General features: G+C 45.1%; 2 protein-coding genes across 3 annotated transcripts in view; one reads left to right on the forward strand and one right to left on the reverse strand.

The window, feature by feature from the left end:
- Positions 1–6,758: 6,758 nt before the first annotated feature.
- On the reverse strand, positions 6,759–11,945 carry LOC108874225 (Fc receptor-like A). Its single transcript, XM_051068771.1, has 8 exons — positions 11,218–11,945; positions 9,675–9,716; positions 9,219–9,477; positions 8,585–8,827; positions 8,303–8,470; positions 8,093–8,167; positions 7,035–7,100; positions 6,759–6,949 (listed from the first exon to the last, which is right to left on the reverse strand). The coding sequence occupies exons 3-8, from the start codon at positions 9,295–9,297 to the stop codon at positions 6,942–6,944; spliced, it is 639 nt and encodes a 212-aa protein (XP_050924728.1). The 5' UTR covers positions 9,298–9,477; positions 9,675–9,716; positions 11,218–11,945; the 3' UTR covers positions 6,759–6,941.
- A 146-nt stretch (positions 11,946–12,091) lies between these two features.
- LOC108874226 (uncharacterized) overlaps positions 12,092–18,520 on the forward strand; it is a 32,373-nt gene continuing 25,944 nt past the window's right edge. For both annotated transcript variants that reach the window (XM_051068767.1, XM_051068766.1), the window contains exons 1-6: positions 12,092–12,247; positions 14,607–14,975; positions 15,066–15,158; positions 15,755–16,078; positions 16,164–16,487; positions 18,037–18,384. In XM_051068767.1, the coding sequence (XP_050924724.1) occupies positions 12,175–12,247; positions 14,607–14,975; positions 15,066–15,158; positions 15,755–16,078; positions 16,164–16,487; positions 18,037–18,384 (1,531 nt within the window). In that variant the 5' untranslated portion in view covers positions 12,092–12,174. The remainder of the gene's footprint in view (positions 12,248–14,606; positions 14,976–15,065; positions 15,159–15,754; positions 16,079–16,163; positions 16,488–18,036; positions 18,385–18,520) is intronic.

An 18,520-nucleotide genomic window follows, 5' to 3' on the forward strand; every position in this document is an offset into this window, starting at 1 on the left:
CCCTCCTCTCTCCTCCTCTCTCCTCCTCTCTCCTCCTCCCTCCTCTGTCCTCCTCCCTCCTCTCTCCTCTCTCCTCCTCCTCTCTCCTCCTCTCTCCTCCTCCTCTCTCCTCCTCTCTCCTCCTCCCTCCTCTCCTCCTCTTTAGACAGAAATCACTTCCAGACGTTTTGCAGTCGACGACTCAAACGACGAGAAACTCTTTACTTTATAAAGACCAGCTGCTGAGTGTGTGTGTGTGTGTGTGTGTGTGTGTGTGTGTGTGTGTGTGTGTGTGTGTGTGTGTGTGTGTGTTCAGTGTGTGTGTGTGTTCAGTGTGTGTGTGTGTGTGTGTGTGATGTATAGGAAGGAACATGTCGACATGTTATTTCACTTTAATGAGCACATTGTTGGCAGAAACTCAGAGGAACAAGAAACTGAGGTTTGTGTTTCATCTGAGTGTGTGTGTGTTTAATGTGTGTGTGTGTGTGTGTGTGTGTTTAATGTGTGTGTGTGTGTGTGTGTGTGTGTGTTTAATGTGTGTGTGTGTGTGTGTGTTATCCTGAGAGATTTTGGCCGCCCTCCTGCTCTGTCTCTCTCTCTCCAAGACGATCAATACTGACAGCTCTGAAGTGCTTCAGTACGTGTGTGTGTGTTTAATGTGTGTGTGTGTGTGTGTGTGTGTGTGTGTGTGTGTTTTTTTTTTTTTTCCAGTTGAAGATTTTCCAGGTTTTCCAGACCCCTCCTGACCTCCAACATACCACAGCACCCTGGAAACTATTCAAGGACCCCTGGAACCACCCTTAGACCCACTGGGACTCCCTTAAGGAGTTTTGGAAACTCCCCAATAACCCTGGAAACCTCCTGAAGCCTCTGAACCTCCTCAGAGACATCTGGCACCGCACCAACATCTGGCAGACGCCTGGTTCCTCTGGAACCAGACCGACGACTCCTGGACCTCCTGGAACCAGACCGACAACTCCTGGAGCCTCCTCAAGAACCTCAAGAACTCAAGAACCTGGACCACAACAACCCCTGGACCCCTGGTCCCCCTCAGTGACACTTGAAAGTTCCTCATGAATCCAGAGAATCATTTTCAAGTCTCAGAACACCTGAACACCTCAGAACCTCCTGGAGTCTTACTGGAACATCAAGATCTGTGAAACATCCTCAAGGCTCCTGAGAATCCTTTATCTTCTAAGGATCCTGGAACCTCCTCAAGGACCTTTAGAACTAGAACACTCACACACACAGATGTATTTTTTGAAAGAGGAGACAGGCAGCCTGTCGCCATGGTAATGATCATACCTGTCAATCAACAGGTGATCTGTCAGCTGATAGGCTGACAGCCCCCCCAACACACACACACACATACCTGACCTGTTAGTGACCTCACACACACACACACACACACACACACACACACACAGAAACAGGATCTTGTTTTTCAGTTTTCTGAAGGTTGTAACTTTATGAGCGATGACTCACTGAGAGAGAGAGAGAGTGTGTGTGTGTGTGTGTGTGTGTGTGTGTGTGTGTGAGAGTGTGTGTGTGTGTGTGTGTGTGTGTGTTGTCTGGTTTAGCCTGTGGACAGTTGACGCTGTCAAAGGCTGAGCTGAGGTGAAGTAAAACAAAGACTGAACAGTCTCCTTTATCTGCCGCCATCTAAAGGTCATTTGAGACTGAGAGCTGTGTCAGTGGAGTCTAATTTTCTAAAACCAGACTGAAATTTATCATGGATGTTACACTTAATCTAAAACCTTCCACAACTTTCTCCAATAATCTGGAGATAAAGGGAAGGTTTGAAATTGGTCTTCAGTTTTTTTCAACAGTGGTTGAACATCACTAATGATAATTATACAATAATGATATTTTCTCTAATGCATTTGACCTTCTCTGCAAAAGATTTCAGAAAATCATTACAGTCCTTGTCTGAAAAGACCGATGGGTTTGGCACTGATGGAGAAACACTCACTGTCAAAAAGCACTGTGGGGTTTCTTTTCCCCATAGTTATTAAATCAGAAAAATACGAAGCTCCTGCATCTTTCAACATATCATTATCAGTAGAAAAGAGTTCCTTAAGGTGTAAATGGTGGACCTCAAGTTTTGTGACTTTCCAGAGGCGCTCAGTTTTACAAGTGTGTCTAAAAAAAAAAAAAGTTTAAGAGGCACCACTTTGTCCAATAGTCCAATATATATAAACACTGCGAATTAAAGGACAGAACAGACTGTTCAACATCACGTCACTAATGTCAGATAAAAACTTACCTGCTGATCCTGGTGGTCTGTAGATTTAAATGGAGTAAATAGGGTTGATCCGACCAATCTTCATCTTCTGCACTTCAGAAGAGTTAAAAGAAGAGGCATTCACTGCCTGAAGGTATTCTTCTAAATCACAGCAAGTTCGCCTCCATGTCCTGACACAGTCTGAAAGGCAGAGTTCAATGAAATGAGAGGAAGCCATATTTCGCTGCCATGTTTTGGTTAAGAACAGAAAATCCAATTTTCCCCAGAGGAACACATCATTGGCCTAGGTGAGTAGTGCACACTCCACAGGATTTCACTCACTCACCCTAAACCGGGGGGACGACACTGTAATCACTTGCATCCTCGGGAAACACGGACCTTAGATGAGAAGTTCCCTCCATGGGCTGGGGAAATCCAACTCAGGACGTGTGGGGAGGAGGAGACGAGGAGTTATCTCTGCCGTCCACCTCCAGTACTCCCATAGTCGTACTCGGATGCCTGCTCTCACCCCTTGCTTCCTCGGGCGTCACTTCTTCAGCTTACCACAGCTCTGGCTTCCACGAGAGACATGCCACAGCAGGAGGTCCTGGATATCAGCTGGATGCACAAGTGGCGGGGGGGAAACATCCGAGATGCTCCCAACTTCCATCCAGGGACTCCATCGCAGATCTAATGTGAGGCAACGCGTGGCAATCGTACACAAGAGCAGCTGAGATCTCATCAGCAGATAAAAACACAGGTAGTTCAACACACACAATAAACACTGTGGTTAAAACTACTCTGTCTCAGAACCCCCCCGTTACCCTCAGATGTTTCACTGTAACTTCCTGACTCCACAGCCCCCTCCCTCAGTGATTGGTCAGCTGTAAGGAGGAAGGCCGGTTTGAACCTCTCTCACTCTTTTCATCCTTCATACAAAACAGCATGTTTAAAATAAGCAGCCGAAGATGGAGGCTGAAGATATGAGAAGCAGAAACTGTGGCTGAGCTGTGAAAACATGGTTTAAATAAACTGGCAGCCTCAGCTGACCACTGCAGGTCAAAGACAACAGGAAGTGATCTGACGGCTCCTGTATGTTTGTGACGTTTTCGTCCTCGCCGGTGAACTGTAATCAAACTCACAGCTGAGGGTGGATGTCTATATATATATTTTCATGTGGTATTTGATGGTTCACAACAAAACAAACAAACAAACAAAATGGCTGCTGAGCATCTCGTGGGTGTTATAAATAAATGATGATCAAAGCTGAGGTTGTGAACAGGAAGTGAAGCTGAAGGCGTCGCTCTGCTGCTCAGACTGACATTCAGTCGTCATCAACATGAAGACTCGGTCTGTCTCTCTGCTCTCTCTATCTAATGGTTCAGGCAGCAAAATGAACAGAACTCTGCAGGAGCAGCTTCTGGTTGTATTTATATCAACAAGACGGCGGCACAGCGCTCCTCAAGTTCAGATCTATTCTGTTTACTGGACATGACTCAAAAAACTAAAAACCATCACGACCCAAACTGATCAGGGAAAGAGGACGTGGCACAAAGTCTGTTCAGAGACAAAGACAGTACGTTTAACATCAGAGAACATTTCTGTGTTTTTAACGTTCAAAAAGCTCCAAAGTTTCATGTTCATGTTTCATTGGGTTTCTATCAGGTTCTGCATCAGTTTGATCGAGTATAAACTGAGCAGGTGCAGCAGGTCTATCATCAGTTATATATATATATATATATATATATATATATATATATATATATATATACATATATATATATATATATATATATATATATATATATGCCTTGCCTTGCTGCAGGGCACTGAGGCCGGAGCTCAAACCTTCCCCCTCACTCCTGTGGCTCTGTTCACCTCTCGTTTGGATTTAATCTCTTTAATTTCCTGAACGACAGGAGAGGAGGTCAGAGGTCAGGGCTGACTTTGGCTCGTCTGATTGGCCGGTTCAGACAGGAAGCAGGGCGTGTGTGTGTGTGTGTGTGTGTGTGTGTGTGTGTGTTGTCTTGGCATAGACACACCGCAGGGAAATTCCAAAACTCTCTCTCTCTCTCTCTCTCTCTCTCTCTCTCTCACACACACACACACACACACACAGACACAGACACATTTGTGTTCCTGTACTTGTGAGGACCGTCACTAACATGGTGCATTCCTGGTCCTCACAGGGTCATTAAAACCAGTCTGAACAGGGTCCTCACTATGACGGGTTAACCTGACACTGTGTGTGTGTGTGTGTAATAACCATGTTGCTGATTTGAAGAACATCTGTTCAACACATGTAAAGGTTTAAAGACAGGCCCCCCCCTCACCTGAATAAGCCATGAGCTCACCTGAAGGGGGCGTGGCCACAGACCCAGTCAGAGGAAGTGAATAAATGGAGGTCGTACCTGAAGCTGCACAGGTTAAAACATCAACATCTCTGTTCTTCCTCCACATGTTGATCTGAGAAACCTGTCGATTCATCACATCCTCATCAACGAGTCTCATTTCTCAGTTTGAAACATCCGAACTTTAGACCTGATCCAGGTGAAGGACGAACGAGCTAAGCTAACGTTAGCAGCAGCTCCACCAAACTCCAGCAGAAAAACTCTGAATTTAAACTGTTTGAATCAGGAGGTCTGTTTGTGGTGGAGGGGGGGGAGGAGGGGGGAGGAGAGGGAGGAGGGGGGAGGGGGAGCCTGGAGGATTGTGGGTCGATCCTGGATCAGTGTGTGTCTGTGTTCAGATCACCACAAACACAAACACATGTGGAACAGATTCAGACGCCCTCCTGCTCTGTCTCGCTCTCGTCTCCATGGCGACGGGGCTGGAAGGTGAGACCCCCGATACCCCCTTGCGACCTCTGACCTCTGCCTGCGGCGGCAGCAGGAGGAGGCTCCACTTCCTGTTCCTGTCAGCTCCTCCCTGTGCAGCCGCCACATTCCAGCCTCAGACAGGAAGTGATGTCGCTCTGCTGTCTCCTGACCCCGCCACTGGTCCAGGCCTCCGTTTCCCATGATGCCCTTCAGCACGGAGACATTCAGTCTGCGTGAGTCAGATCAGAAACACAACAAAACCACAACTTCATTAATCTGCATCAAAACTGCATCATGATCATCCTTTTTCCTTTTATATCTCTACCAGACTCCATAGAGAAAAACAGGGATTTAACAGGAGCTGCTGGAATACCACTGCCTCCATCTGTTAGTGTGTCTGTGTTACTGTGGGACTTTCAGTGGTGGAAGAAGTAATCAGATACTTTACTGCAGTAAAAGTACCACACAGTAACACAGACACACTAACAGATGGAGGCAGTGGTATTCCAGCAGCTGCTGGTTAAATCCCTGTTTTTCTCTATGGAGTCTGGTACTGATATATAGAGATGTTTCTGGTTGGAACAGCCCCCCCCCCCCCCCCCCCCCCCCCCATCCATCACTGATAAACGAGTGATGGATGGACAGAAAGACGATCCTCTCTCTCTCTCTCTCTCTCTCTCTCTCTCACACCCTCAGTCTGTCATCCATTCTTCCTCCTCCCTCGTCCATCACTCGTTTATCAGTGGACGGACAGAGAGACGAGCCTCACACACACACACACACACACAGACAGACAGACAGACAGACAGACAGACAGACAGACAGACAGACGTGTAACATGGCTGCTGTCACATCGACCTCCATTTCATGTCTTGCTCTCCTCTGATCCTCCGACATCTGGGACGAGTTAGAGGAGGAATGAAGGAATGAAGGGGGGGGGGGGGGGGTCTGTGCTGAGACAGACAGACAGACAGCTCAGTGTGTTTTTACTATAGAAACCAGACTGGCAGCAGCATGTTCAACACACACACACACACACACACACACACACACACACACACACACACACACACCTGGATGGTTTCCAGATGTTTCTGTTGTTTGAATCGATCAGTAAAGGCTGACGAGTTTCCAGGAATTAGTCTGGTCCAGTTCAGTTTGTTTCAGGTGGAGCAGACAGACAGACAGACAGGAAGACGAAGAGCAGGTTGGAGCTGTTCCAGATAACAATCTATAATCAATCAATGGATTTCAAAGATCAATGAGACACAGACTCTGCTAAAGTAATGAACCTCAGTCACCTGAGAGAGTCTCCTGAAACTTTATTAATAAAACTATACTGATAAAACTTTACTGATAAAACTTTACTGATAAAACTATACTGATAAAACTATACTGATAAAACTATACTGATAAAACTTTACTGATAAAACTTCATTGATAAAACTTTATTGATAAAACTATACTGATAAAACTTTATTGATAAAAACTTCATTGATAAAACTTTATTGATAAAACTTTATTGATAAAAACTTTACTGATAAAACAAGGAGGAGATGACTGACATCAGTGATGAGACGTCGCCCTCTGCTGGAAACAAACCACATGACAACCTGCTGCAGAGTCAGAGCTGAAACTCCTCAGTCACTGACCTCTGACCTCTGACCTCTGTAAGTGTCACTGACCTCTGACCTCTGTAAGTGTCACTGTCATGAACAGAGTCCAACAGTCGGTGGTTCCAGGTGTGAAAAGTGAACTTTATTGAACATGGACCAGGTCTCTCAGAGACTCAGCTCAGCACAGAGGCTGTGACCATCAGACCAGCTCAGTCTGTCTGGACCAGAGGGATCAGGACAGGGACCACGTCTTCATTTAGGCTCAGAGGAGATCTGAGATCAGGTCCAGTCCAGTCCAGCTGCTCAGCTTCCTGTTCACACACAGAACACTTCAGTGATTTCAGTTTAAACTCTGTGTTTTAAATGTGTGTGTGTGTGTGTGTGTGTTGTGTTTACCTGTCCTCACACCTGTCGTCCTCTGAGGTCTGATGACAACCTGAGTATAAAGGACCTCGTCAGGACCTGAGGAGGTTCAGAGGATCAGTGGGTGAGTGGACCTCGTTTCTCTGACCATCAACCAGGAAAACCTCTGTTTGTTTAAGTGTGTCACTGCAACCTGTTTAAGACCCTGGACTTTGTGTTGTGTTAGAGTTTTTGGTCCAGGAAAGTGATCTGGGATCCAGAGCCCCCACCCAGTCCACACCCTGATCCTCTCCACACTCACAGGGAACAGTCATCCTTAGTTTTCAGACGGGTACGTAGAATCATAAGAAGACCCGTCTTAGGACCTGAGAGCCCAGCCTGTGTTCGGCGCCTCGCCCCATAAGGCAATAAAAGTGAGAACCAAAACTTTAAACTGAAATCTAAACTTGACAGGAAGCCAGTGCAAACGCTGTAAAAGTGTGGTGATGTGGGACGATTTATGAGCAAGAGTTAGAAGCCTCACAGCAGCGTTTTCTACAGATTGGAGGTGATTCATTGACTTTTTGTTCAGACAAGAAAAGAGTGCATTACAATAATCCAAACGTGAGGAGATGAAGGCATGGACAGGCATCTCCAATTCACCTTCCAAGACAACAGTCCTGAGTTTAGCAATATTTCGTAAATGAAAGAAACAAGATCGGGTCAGGGACTTGACATTGATTGAAAATGACACCAACACAGGCAGTGTCAAGACCTCTGCAACTCCTCCTCCTCATCCATCCAGTTCTTCCTCTCATCCGGGGTTGGGTAGTGGTGGCAGCAGGCCAAGCATAGTATTCCAGATGTTCTTCTCCCCAGCAACGATTTCCAGGTCCCAAGGTGTTCCCAAACCAGATGGGATATGTAGTCCCTCCAGCAAATTCTGGGTTCACCCTGGGGTCTCCTCCCAGTTGGACTTACCCAGAAAACCTCCAGAGCAAGGTATTCAGGAGGATCCTTTTGATGTGAAGGAGCAGCGACTCTACTCTGAGCTCTTCACCCTGTCTTTAATGACTGACGAGTTTATACATCACACACACACACCAGCCCACCTCTCTTATTGGCTGACTGTCTGCTGGTGACCTCAGTGTAGACGACCTCATCTGTAGGAGACGAATGACTGCTTCCTGAAGAGACGAGAGGAGAAGACGATGGAAGATAAATCAGTACAAGAAGCTAAAACCCTGATGAAGAGAGAAGTTTGTCCTTCACAGTGGACAGGAGACAGAGGAGAAGACCTTTGTCCTCATCAGCTTCCATACCTCTTCTCCTCCACAGGAACAGAACTACAACCAGAACCAGAAGAACCACAGAACCCAGAGCTGCTACGACTTGGACCAGGAGGGAGGAGGGAGGAGGGGGAGGAAGAGGAGGAGATGTGTAGGGTGTGGTGGTGGAAGGAGGAGGAGGAGGAGGAGGAGGAGGAGGAGCTGCAGGAGAGATGAGTAGAACCTGGTTCAGTTGCAGTGATCAGTTTATTATCAGGTCAGCAGGTTAGTTCATATCTTTAAACTGTCATAGAAACAGGAAGTGATGTCACTGACCTCTGACCCTCAGTCTGCTCTGAGGAGATGATCCATGCAGATCAGTAGAACACCAGTAGAGACCTTCATGAGACTGTTGGACTTTACTGAGGGTGAGTTCTCCATCAGGTCCAGATCCAAGGAGGACACCATCCCTGAAGAAAAAAGCCTTGAATCTGACGTGAGCTTTGTCTCTACAGCGCAGAGTGACATCACTTCCTGTCATCACAGGAAGTGCAGGGATCTCCAGAATAACTGGAACACCTGAACCACAGAGACACAGACAGAGTTTCACCAACAGACCTGAACCACAGAGACACAGACAGAGTTTCACCAACAGACCTGAACCACAGAGACACAGACAGAGTTTCACCAACAGACCTGAACCTTAGACTTAGACGGACTTTATTGATCCCTTTGGGATGACTCCTTCGGGGAAATTATGTTTCCAGCAGCAAATACAGACAGAAAACAACACATCACACAGGGCTGTACAACAACAGTTTGTGAACGAAAGACAGGGCAGCATGCAGGACAGTTAGCAAACGACACAGAATATAAATAGAATAGCAGAACCACAGAGACACAGAGTCTGAGACTCTGCTGCTGAGTTTCTATGAAACCACAAACAACATGAACAGGTTCATCTCTGTACCTGATACTGTGATGTTGATCTGATCAGCTCTGTCTTCACACCAGTAACCTCCAGAGTCTGATGAGGACAGATATGACATGATACAGGAGGAACCATCAAACCTCCCAAATCCTGAACCAGCTGGTCCACAGTCCTCAGTCTGTCCTCCTCTGGTCCTCTTTACTGTCTGTCCATCAGAGACCACCTGTCCCTCACATCTCAGAGAGACAGGACTCTTCTATAAAGAACTGGAGACGGTTTGGACTGACATTCAGAGAGACTGGAGGACAGTCAGACAGACAGGAGTCAGACAGACAGTCAGACAGTCAGACAGACAGACAGACAGTCAGACAGTCAGACAGTCAGACAGACAGACAGTCAGTCAGACAGACAGACAGTCAGTCAGACAGACAGTCAGAGTAAATGTATCTGTATTATTATTGGAGTCAGTGACTGTTTTCTCTTCCATCAGCTCACCTGCAGAAACAGTCAGTCCAGACAGCAGCAGCACAGACACACCTGCAACAGGAGGACAGAGGACACTGAGGGTCAGAGGTCACTGAGGATCAGAGGTCACTGAGGGTCAGAGGTCACTGAGGGTCAGAGGACACTGAGGGACAGAGGTTTTGATCCTGGATAAATCACTCGACCATGATCTCTGTTCACACCTGTCCATCTTTCTCTGTGATTGCCCATATGACCACTCTGGTCCCTTAGCCGAACTCATGAGGTCCCAGGCTGTCCCACCCCTCCAGGACAGCAGACCTCTCAATCATTGTTCAGATCTCCATATTGGCCAATGACTCCTAAAGGTCTGTCGCTGTGCCCACTGACAGTTAAAGACATTGTCTTCCTACTTAGAGAGCCACCTGGTTACATCTGTGAAAACCAGTGATGCAAAGAAATGTCTTCATGATGTTGTCAGAAAGTTTTGACTCTGCGCTGCCCTCTGCTGGATGTCTGGCTTAACATCCATGCTAACATAAAGGATTCCTGGAAGTATGTGGGCAGAGACCATTACATCGTATTTTTGTACATATAGAGAGCATGGATGAGCCTTTGTGATCCATCAAACGCTGGAGGGGGAGAAGAAGGAGGAAGTTTCCTGATGATGTTGCATCTCATTTCTGGATAAGTGTTGGAAACTGGATGAATGGAGGAGCACTGGATCAGAATTACAAAACAGACATATCAGGGCTCTTAAATGCAGTAAAACTGATTTTCACTGGTGTGATTGAAGTGATTTTGTTGGTTGGAAATGTCTAAAGCTCATATGTCAGCAAGGATAACACAAAATACACATGTAAGAGAAACATGACTGTGACTGGTCCATAAGTAGGATTTATGTTGACCGCTCTGATTCCCTCTGTGACAGTTTTGTTAAGGTTATGCAAGTGTTATGAGACTGGGTCCACACAATGGAAAGTTCAGACTCTATAAAAAGTGAATATCAGATAACAAATGGAAATCAGATAAGATTATAGAACAGCACGTGTGCTGTTTGTTGCTAGCAGCTGAGGTTTCCTGTATGAAAGGAAAGTTGCCCTCAGTGATAAAAACAGCTCTGATCACTTGTACACGTCTGCACGTTAGAAGACTGTACAGCTGGACACGTAGCAAAGCTTTGACTTTACTGGGTCCAGATCCTAAAACTGTCCGAGCATCAGGTTTAACTCAACATCGTTGGTCCAACAACACAAACTACAGCCGTCCTCAAGAGTCTCTGAGATGTGGTGCTGTGGTGGAGGAGTTGGTCCAGCACAGGACAAACTCAGACTCAGGACTCAGACACAGACTGACTGAGGACATTTGACCTGAGAGGACACTCAGTCTTCCTCCATCACCACTGGTTTCCTGTCTGTCCTCGCTGCTAACTGTCCAACCAAACCTTCAGAAAGAAAACTGAACTCTTCCTGTCGCTGAAATAAAAGATCACAGGAGAATCCCAGCGACGCCATTTTAAATCATTTTGTAACAGATGGATGAATAAATGGATGTAGGAGGTCAGTGTTTGACTCACCGAGGAGCAGAGACACAGACGGGGTCTTCATGTTGTCTGGATGACGACTGAATGTCAGTCTGAGCAGCAGAGCGACGCCTTCAGCTTCACTTCCTGTTCACAACCTCAACACGTCACTGGCTGACACAGTTAGGCCTTAACGATGTGGACAGAGCTGCTCACTTTACTGACGCAGGTCTCAGGAATGAGGCTGAATGTTCATCTATGCTTTTGCAACATAGTAGAACTATCTTTAGTTAATCTTTCGGAGAATAAGTTGAATTGAGTTGAGTTAGTGAAAATGAAGAGTCACTTTGTTCTGGTTCCAGGCTGAAGTTCTCAGAAAATCAAGTTATATTGAACTTAAGAAGAGTAAGCTACTGCAACAAGTCTCCAAACCTCTGTAACTAGTGTCCAAAAATTTCTAGTCACTCACCTCTATAACTAGTTTCCAGAACTCTGCAACTAGTCATTGTCTGTTTTGAGTCAGTGTTTCTTGTTGGACAGCAGCTGGCTGCAGAGACTGGCTGTGCAGCTTCCTGAAGTCTTTATTTGTGTGACATTGATAACAACCTTTTGTGTGTTGGTTAATCAAAAATGTTTTTCATGTTGTTTTGCAGCTGCTGTCCTAATGCTTTCACTGTCCATCACATCCTTCCTGAGTTTGTTTTATTTGTTCATGTGTTATTATCATCAGTTTAATTATAATTCTGGTTAATCCTCATATTCATAAAAGCTTATTTAATATGCCTAAACTCTGCTCAACAATACCCATCTTCAGTATTTTCTTCTGTTTGTCACCTGACTCCTGCCTGGAATGTGTTCTGACGTCTTCCTCAATCAAGTGATAAAGGGAGAAACTCTTCCCACAATCAGACGATCAAACAGGAAGTAAACCAGTGTTTGTGAGCCAGTGCAGCGACGTGAGGAGTGAGGAGCCTCATGACAACAGATTTACTGTATTAATCAGAGTCTGTAATGTCCGTTGGTTCAGTGAGACGCAGATTTATTGGAATGAAGATGTTGGTGGTGTTTATGATCCTCCTGCACGGTAAGAAAAACTTCCACCAATCTCCATTCACAAAACTACTGAATTTGGACACACACACACTGTAGTAGGGGATTACCGCAGTTCTTCATGTGAAAGGTGTGGCTGTGCTAAAACTGGTTTCCTGTGCAGTTCACAGACAGTTAACAGGTGAGGTCTGAGACAATAAACACAGACTGTGGTGAAAAGTGAGAAATCACTCAGGTAAAGGCTGAAGTGATGGTGTGAGAGGAGGATTCAGGGCAGGTTCACAGCAGGAAAAGAGCTGACTCAGAAAAACAATGGAGGTCTGAGAGCTGATGTTGAAATGTTCAGACAGAAAGTTAGCAGCAGTTCAGATGTTGGATCAATAACAGCTCTGACAGATCAATAATGAAAACTCTCTCCCTGTTCTGAATGTTTTGATTATTGATTGATTGACTGGTGTTTTGTACATTCAGGAGCCTCATCTGTCAGAATATCAGTTTAACAATCTGATCGATCACTGATATTAGTTTATCATCACTGGAGATGGGCTCTGACAGGATGAGGCTGCACAGTTACATCTACTCTTACTGCAGCACCTCTGAACTGAAGGACTACAGGTTTAAGAAGAACACTCAGGTTTCTCAGACTTCAGGGTTGAAGAGCTGCTGTAAGTTTAACAAACCAGCAGGTGTCACTGTTCTAACAGGAATGAGACCCAGAGCTTCAGGAGGCTGGATCCACATTTAAAAAGAAGAAACTCACTGAAATAAATTCACTCTCATTAAACATGAACTCAGTTGTTGTTTTATCTTTGACTTTCTGATCTGCTGTAGAAACAGTCCTGTGGATCAGAACAGTTTTCCACTGAGTGCATGGTGGATAATCGTGTTAAGAAGGTCAATCCTAAAGGTTTCTTTAGTTCTTAAGGCTGCAGGCTCGTCCCAGTTCTGAAGAACTGAAGAAACCTTTTGGACGAGAGGTGAAACATCTTCAAGGAACCTAAAAGACGTCCAGTTGCCTTCAACCCTAGCCACTTCAGTTTAAACTGTGGACCTCATCAACCACAACCAAAGCTGAGATTCTGACATGGGTATGACCATTGATCATATAGCCCTCGTTTCAGAAAGAATCTATGAGATTATCATTTACAAACTTTTGAATAACCGGGTGGTGTCCACGATCCTCTGCACTACACACACCATCTACGTACAGCCTGAGAGCTGCAGACTCTGAGTCTGGTTATCTGAGTGGATAAACTGAAGGCATGTAGGTACTGCAGTTTTTGAGGTTCAGATAGTTTTAGTGCAGAATGTGATAATAACAATAAAAAGAACAACAGAAGTCAGGCATTCACATTGAATGATAGATCACAAGACTCTGCAGTGGGTATCAGCTTCAGCCAGTCATCTCTAAAATGACAGGTACTGACCCAACTGCCACGTTGAGGCTTGTTTATTATCTGATGCCAAGGCCTCAGCAGTCCTGTCACATCACAGCATAACTGGTTCCACTAGTTTTATTAACGGCTGCTGTAGTTAGGAACCTGTCTGGTATCAGGAAATCTCCAGACATCTGACCTTTGACCTGTCTTAGTAAACAAATGAACATGGTATCAGGATGATTCAGTCGGGCTGTAGACTCCCAGCTCTCATCATCTTTACCTGCAGCTGAACACTCAGTAAGCTATGTTCACCTGTGACTGCAGTATCAGGTTACATCAGCACTGGCAAAGTCTTTAATCATCATTTATTGTCATTATTTGTCAGCTATTTCATAGATTAATGTTTTAGTTAATATGACATTTAACTCTCATGATTAATCAACTATTTCTAGAGAAAAAGAAGAAGCCATTTCTGGCATCTTCCTGATGATTTTTTCTCCAACAGCATGAAACATGTTGACATGGAAGAATAAATACAGCTTGTAAAATATTTCCTGAAGCCCCTCTCCAAGCTTCTCTCACAGAGACTGAAGCAACTGGTTTTGTTTCTTCTTCAAGTTTTTTTTGGCTTGTTTTGTGTCCACTTCACATTCAGAAACAGGAGTCCAAGATGACATCTTCAGATTTTTCATTTTGTCTGACCAACAGTCCAAAACCCAAACAGTTTCAGTTTTCTGAAACAGAAAACAGAAAGTCTGACATAATGTTGGTTTGCATCTTTCTAACAGTTCAGCAGTCCCAACTGCTTGGTTTGTTGTGGTTGGTGGCTGCGTCTCCTTCTTTAGATCACATCAAGATGAACCAGACTGACAGATGTATCTACCAGAAACATCATGTTCATCAGACACAGGCTAACCCCAATGAGAAACCATCAGCACTGACTCAGTGCTACTGTAATAACTGTACACAGAGGTCAGCAGGACCATAGTGAGTGATTGTCTTTTTGTCTTTTAGTTTTCTGTGTTCCCACAGTTTCCCAGCATGCCTTGAGTGTGGAGGTTGATGAGGGGGACAAGTCAGTCCTGCTTTCCTGTGAGTTTCACACTTTTAACATTGATGAATCCACCGTGGTGTGGAGCCGCTACGATCTCAATCCCACCACGATTCACGTCCGTCAGCTGGAGGGTGATAACCTTCAGAACCAGAACCAGCGTTACAGCAGCCGGACGTCAATGAGGACTGATGCCATGGAAACTGGAGACCTCAGCCTCACTCTGAGAGAACCCTCCATCTTCGACAGCGGCACCTACACCTGCACCATCCGAAGGTTTGGAGTTGAACTGAGCCGGACTGAAGTACAACTGACAGTCAACAGGACAGGAGGTCTGTACCGTAGATAGAGGTCAGAGCTCAGTGCAGAGCCTTCACATGTTTGTTTTAACATCATGTTGTTGTTTATGTTTGTGTTCTCAGTTCCAACCTGGGTCACAGTTCTCCTGATTCTCCTTCTTGCTCTTGGCGTGATTGTGGGCGCTGCTGTGTATTTTAGGCACTATTTTATCAAAGGTATGTTGGTGATTACTCAGGTAACCACTCTTTACAACTGTGGTGAAGAGAGAAGCATCTCAGAATGACAAACACATTGTTTGGAAAGGCCGACCCACCCACAGAGGGTAACCTGAGACCCAAATTAGGGTTGGTGTAAATTTACCAGACAGAACATATTTGGATTTTTCTCAAATGTCACCAATGCTTCTAACTCATCTATCTTTAAGTTCATGTTTTTGTTGTTTTTTAGAATTATAGTAGTTTACTACAATACCTCAGTGAGATGAGAGGAGAAAAGTAGAGGTGGTTGCTGTGGTAACAGAAATATAAGTCAATGTTGGACTGTGTGTTTAGGATTTCCGAATCTGAAATAAGATAGGATTCCTAAAGTTTGTCATGCTTTTATCTAACAAAAATGAAAGAGTCTCTAGCAACCTGAGGCATGTAAAAACGTTTTTGAATGAAAAAATTATGTAGGGCAATGTTGTAATTTCCAGTTTGACATAATTTGTGTGTATTTGGCTTAATGTCACAGTAACATGATGGTCTGAACCTGGGTTTCAGCATTTTGTTTGGAACAGTACAGCTGATGATGTGCTTTCTTGTCTTCTCAGAGTGTCAGGTACAGGTGGAGTCAGGGGTGGAGTCTGTCCAGCTGCCCTGCAAAACCATCATCTGGCTGTCTGAAGACGTCAGAGTGGAGTGGATGGACAGTAATAACAGGAAGGTCCATGTGTATGAGAACGGCTCTGACCGACCTGAAGAACAGGACCGGGTTTACAGAGACCGAACAGAGATGAAGAAAGACCTGCTGAGACCTGGAGACCTCAGTCTGACCCTGAAACACCCCACAGACTGGGACACAGACACCTACACCTGCACTGTCAGCAGGGAGGGAAACATCCTGACGAAGAAACAAGTGAAGCTACAGGTCAAAGGTCAGTGCTGTAGATACAGGTCAGAGTGATGACAAACTGCTGCTGCTGTCTGTACAGCTGATGATGTGCTTTGTTGTCCTCTCAGTTCCAAAGGTGGAGGTGGATTCAGGGGTGGAGTCTGTCCAGCTGCCCTTCAAAACCACAGTTCACCTGGATGGAAACATCAGAGTGGAGTGGATGGACAGAAACACCAGGAAGGTCCATGTGTATGAGAACGGCTCTGACCAACCTGAAGAACAGAACTGGTTTTACAAAGACCGAACAGAGATGAAGAAAGACCTGCTGAGACCTGGAGACCTCAGTCTGACCCTGAAACACCCCACAGACAGAGACAACAAAATCTACACCTGCACCATCAGCAGGGAGGGAAACATCCTGATGAAGAAACAAGTGAAAGTCCGAGTCAAAGGTCAGTGCTGTAGATACAAGATGGAAAGTCTGATCTGACATGGATCGGCAGTCAATGAAGAGAGGTGAAAAACTACGTAATGTGGTCAGATTTTCTGGATTTAGTCATAAGGGCAAGCAAGGCAAGCCAGAAAACAAAATGTCCCAGTCATACAAAGGCGTGAATTGGGGTCTCAGCATTTACAATGGATATGGTTATAAACTTTGCATAAATATTCAGATCCCTCCACTCAAGTTGCAATCATGTCCTAAAATTAAAAAAAAAAAAAAAATCATCTCATTTAATTTTTCTACATTTATCTACACGTGATATACCATAATAACAAAGTGAAAACAAAATTTTAGAAATGTTTGCAAATTTATTAAAAACCGAAAACATGAAACATAAGTATTGAGACCCTTCTCTATGACTTTACTTTATAACTTTATGGAACCCATTTGTCTCGAACATCTCTAAAATGCTTCTATACCTTGACCGAAGTCTACCTGTGGAAAATTCAATTGACTGGGCGTGATTAAAAAGAGATGAATAAAGGTGGTTTGGGTGATGTCTTCAATGCACTGATCAAAAGAGAGACTAGGATCAAATGCAACACCAAGGTTCTTGGCTTTCGAGGGTTACTGTTACTTGACCAAGCAGATATCTACTGTATGTCGGGACAGGCCCATGACCAGAATCTCATTCTTATCAGAATTGGGGAGGAGGGAATTATGTGCAGCAGACAAGCGGGCCTCTAATTTAATCATTTTTGGAGGGTCATCTTGTACAGGAGGATGCAGTTGAGTGTTATCAATGTAGCAGGAGAAATGAATTCTATGACTGTTAAGTACATCTAGATGCTAACATCTTCAGTCACTTTCTGATGACTGAAGCTTTTGGCCTGGAGATGATGTTGTAAGGTGGCTTTCCTCAGGCATTTTGATTCAACTACAATGTCGTCCAGTTGGTAGGTCAGTAATAATGGCATGCCACTGCTCATCTTCTCTTGGCTTCAAGCTCAACACCTCCACCTCTTCCTTGATCCTGCAAACAGATGTCTCTCTCTCTCCTGGCTATTCCTGGAGTTGTGATCATCTAGTTCACAGACTGTGCTGAGAAACCCCTGCAGGCCTGTAGGCCTGCCATTCTCGAATTGGTGGACCAGTTCCTTGTACTTGGTGGCCTTCCTCTCCAGCGCCTCTTTGCATCTGTCTTCCCATGGGACAATTAGTTCAGTCAGGATGATCCTCTTTGCTTCCTCCAACCATAAGACTATGTCAGGTCTCAGGGACGTAGTCCCTGGGGACGTAGTAGTTTTCTTCCCAGGTCCACCCTCCACTTGCCAAACCCACCACAGGGTTTGGCAAGTGGAGGACAGTTCCCGAAGGGAGGGGAAGACTCAGCAGGGTTGTGTGGGTTTTAGTTTCTAGATTTCTGTCCCCTGTTACCTTCTGCTCTGATCTGGTTCTGTCCTTCAGCTTTCTCTACAACTTTGTCCTCCTTCAATAAAGTGATGACAAACTGCTGCTGCTGTCTGTACAGCTGATGATGTGCTTTGTTGTCCTCTCAGTCCAACGGGTGGAGGTGGAGGAGGGGGTGGAGTCAGTCCAGCTGCCCTTCAAAACCACAGGTGACCTGCCTCAAGACACTGAAGTGGAGTGGTGGCGTTATGAACCTGAACCCACAATGATGGTCTACAAATATCAGAACGGCTCTGACCGACCTGAAGAACAGGACCAGGTTTGCAGAGGTCGAACAGAGATGAATGAAGACCTGCTGAAAACTGGAGACCTCAGTCTGACCCTGAAACACCCCACAGACTGGGACAGAGGAAGATACATCTGCAGAGTCGACAGCAGGAAGATCAAGAGAAAGAAAACAGTGTTGCTCAAAGTCAGAATTCAGCATGATGATACAGGTGACTTATCTTTGTTTTGATCTCTGGTTGTTTCTTTGTCTCTAGTTGTTTGTCTCTGGTTGTTTGTCTCTAGTTGTTTGTCTCTAGTTGTTTGTCTCTGGTTGTTTGTCTCTAGTTGTTTGTCTCTAGCTGTTTG

This window comes from Lates calcarifer, unplaced genomic scaffold, assembly GCF_001640805.2.
Source record: "Lates calcarifer isolate ASB-BC8 unplaced genomic scaffold, TLL_Latcal_v3 _unitig_5261_quiver_791, whole genome shotgun sequence".
NCBI lineage: Eukaryota > Metazoa > Chordata > Actinopteri > Centropomidae > Lates > Lates calcarifer.

Bases quoted from the DNA above. Each gene is read 5' to 3' on its own strand.
- LOC108874225 (XM_051068771.1), bottom strand. From the start codon at position 9,297: ATGTCATATCTGTCCTCATCAGACTCTGGAGGTTACTGGTGTGAAGAC. The intron at 8,168-8,302 runs GTATGGAAGCTG...TCGTCTCTTCAG, and splicing joins GTTCCTGTGGAGGAGAAGAG to GAAGCAGTCATTCGTCTCCT. The intron at 7,101-8,092 runs GTGGGCTGGTGT...GAACCTCCTCAG, and splicing joins ACAGTCAGCCAATAAGAGAG to GTCCTGACGAGGTCCTTTAT.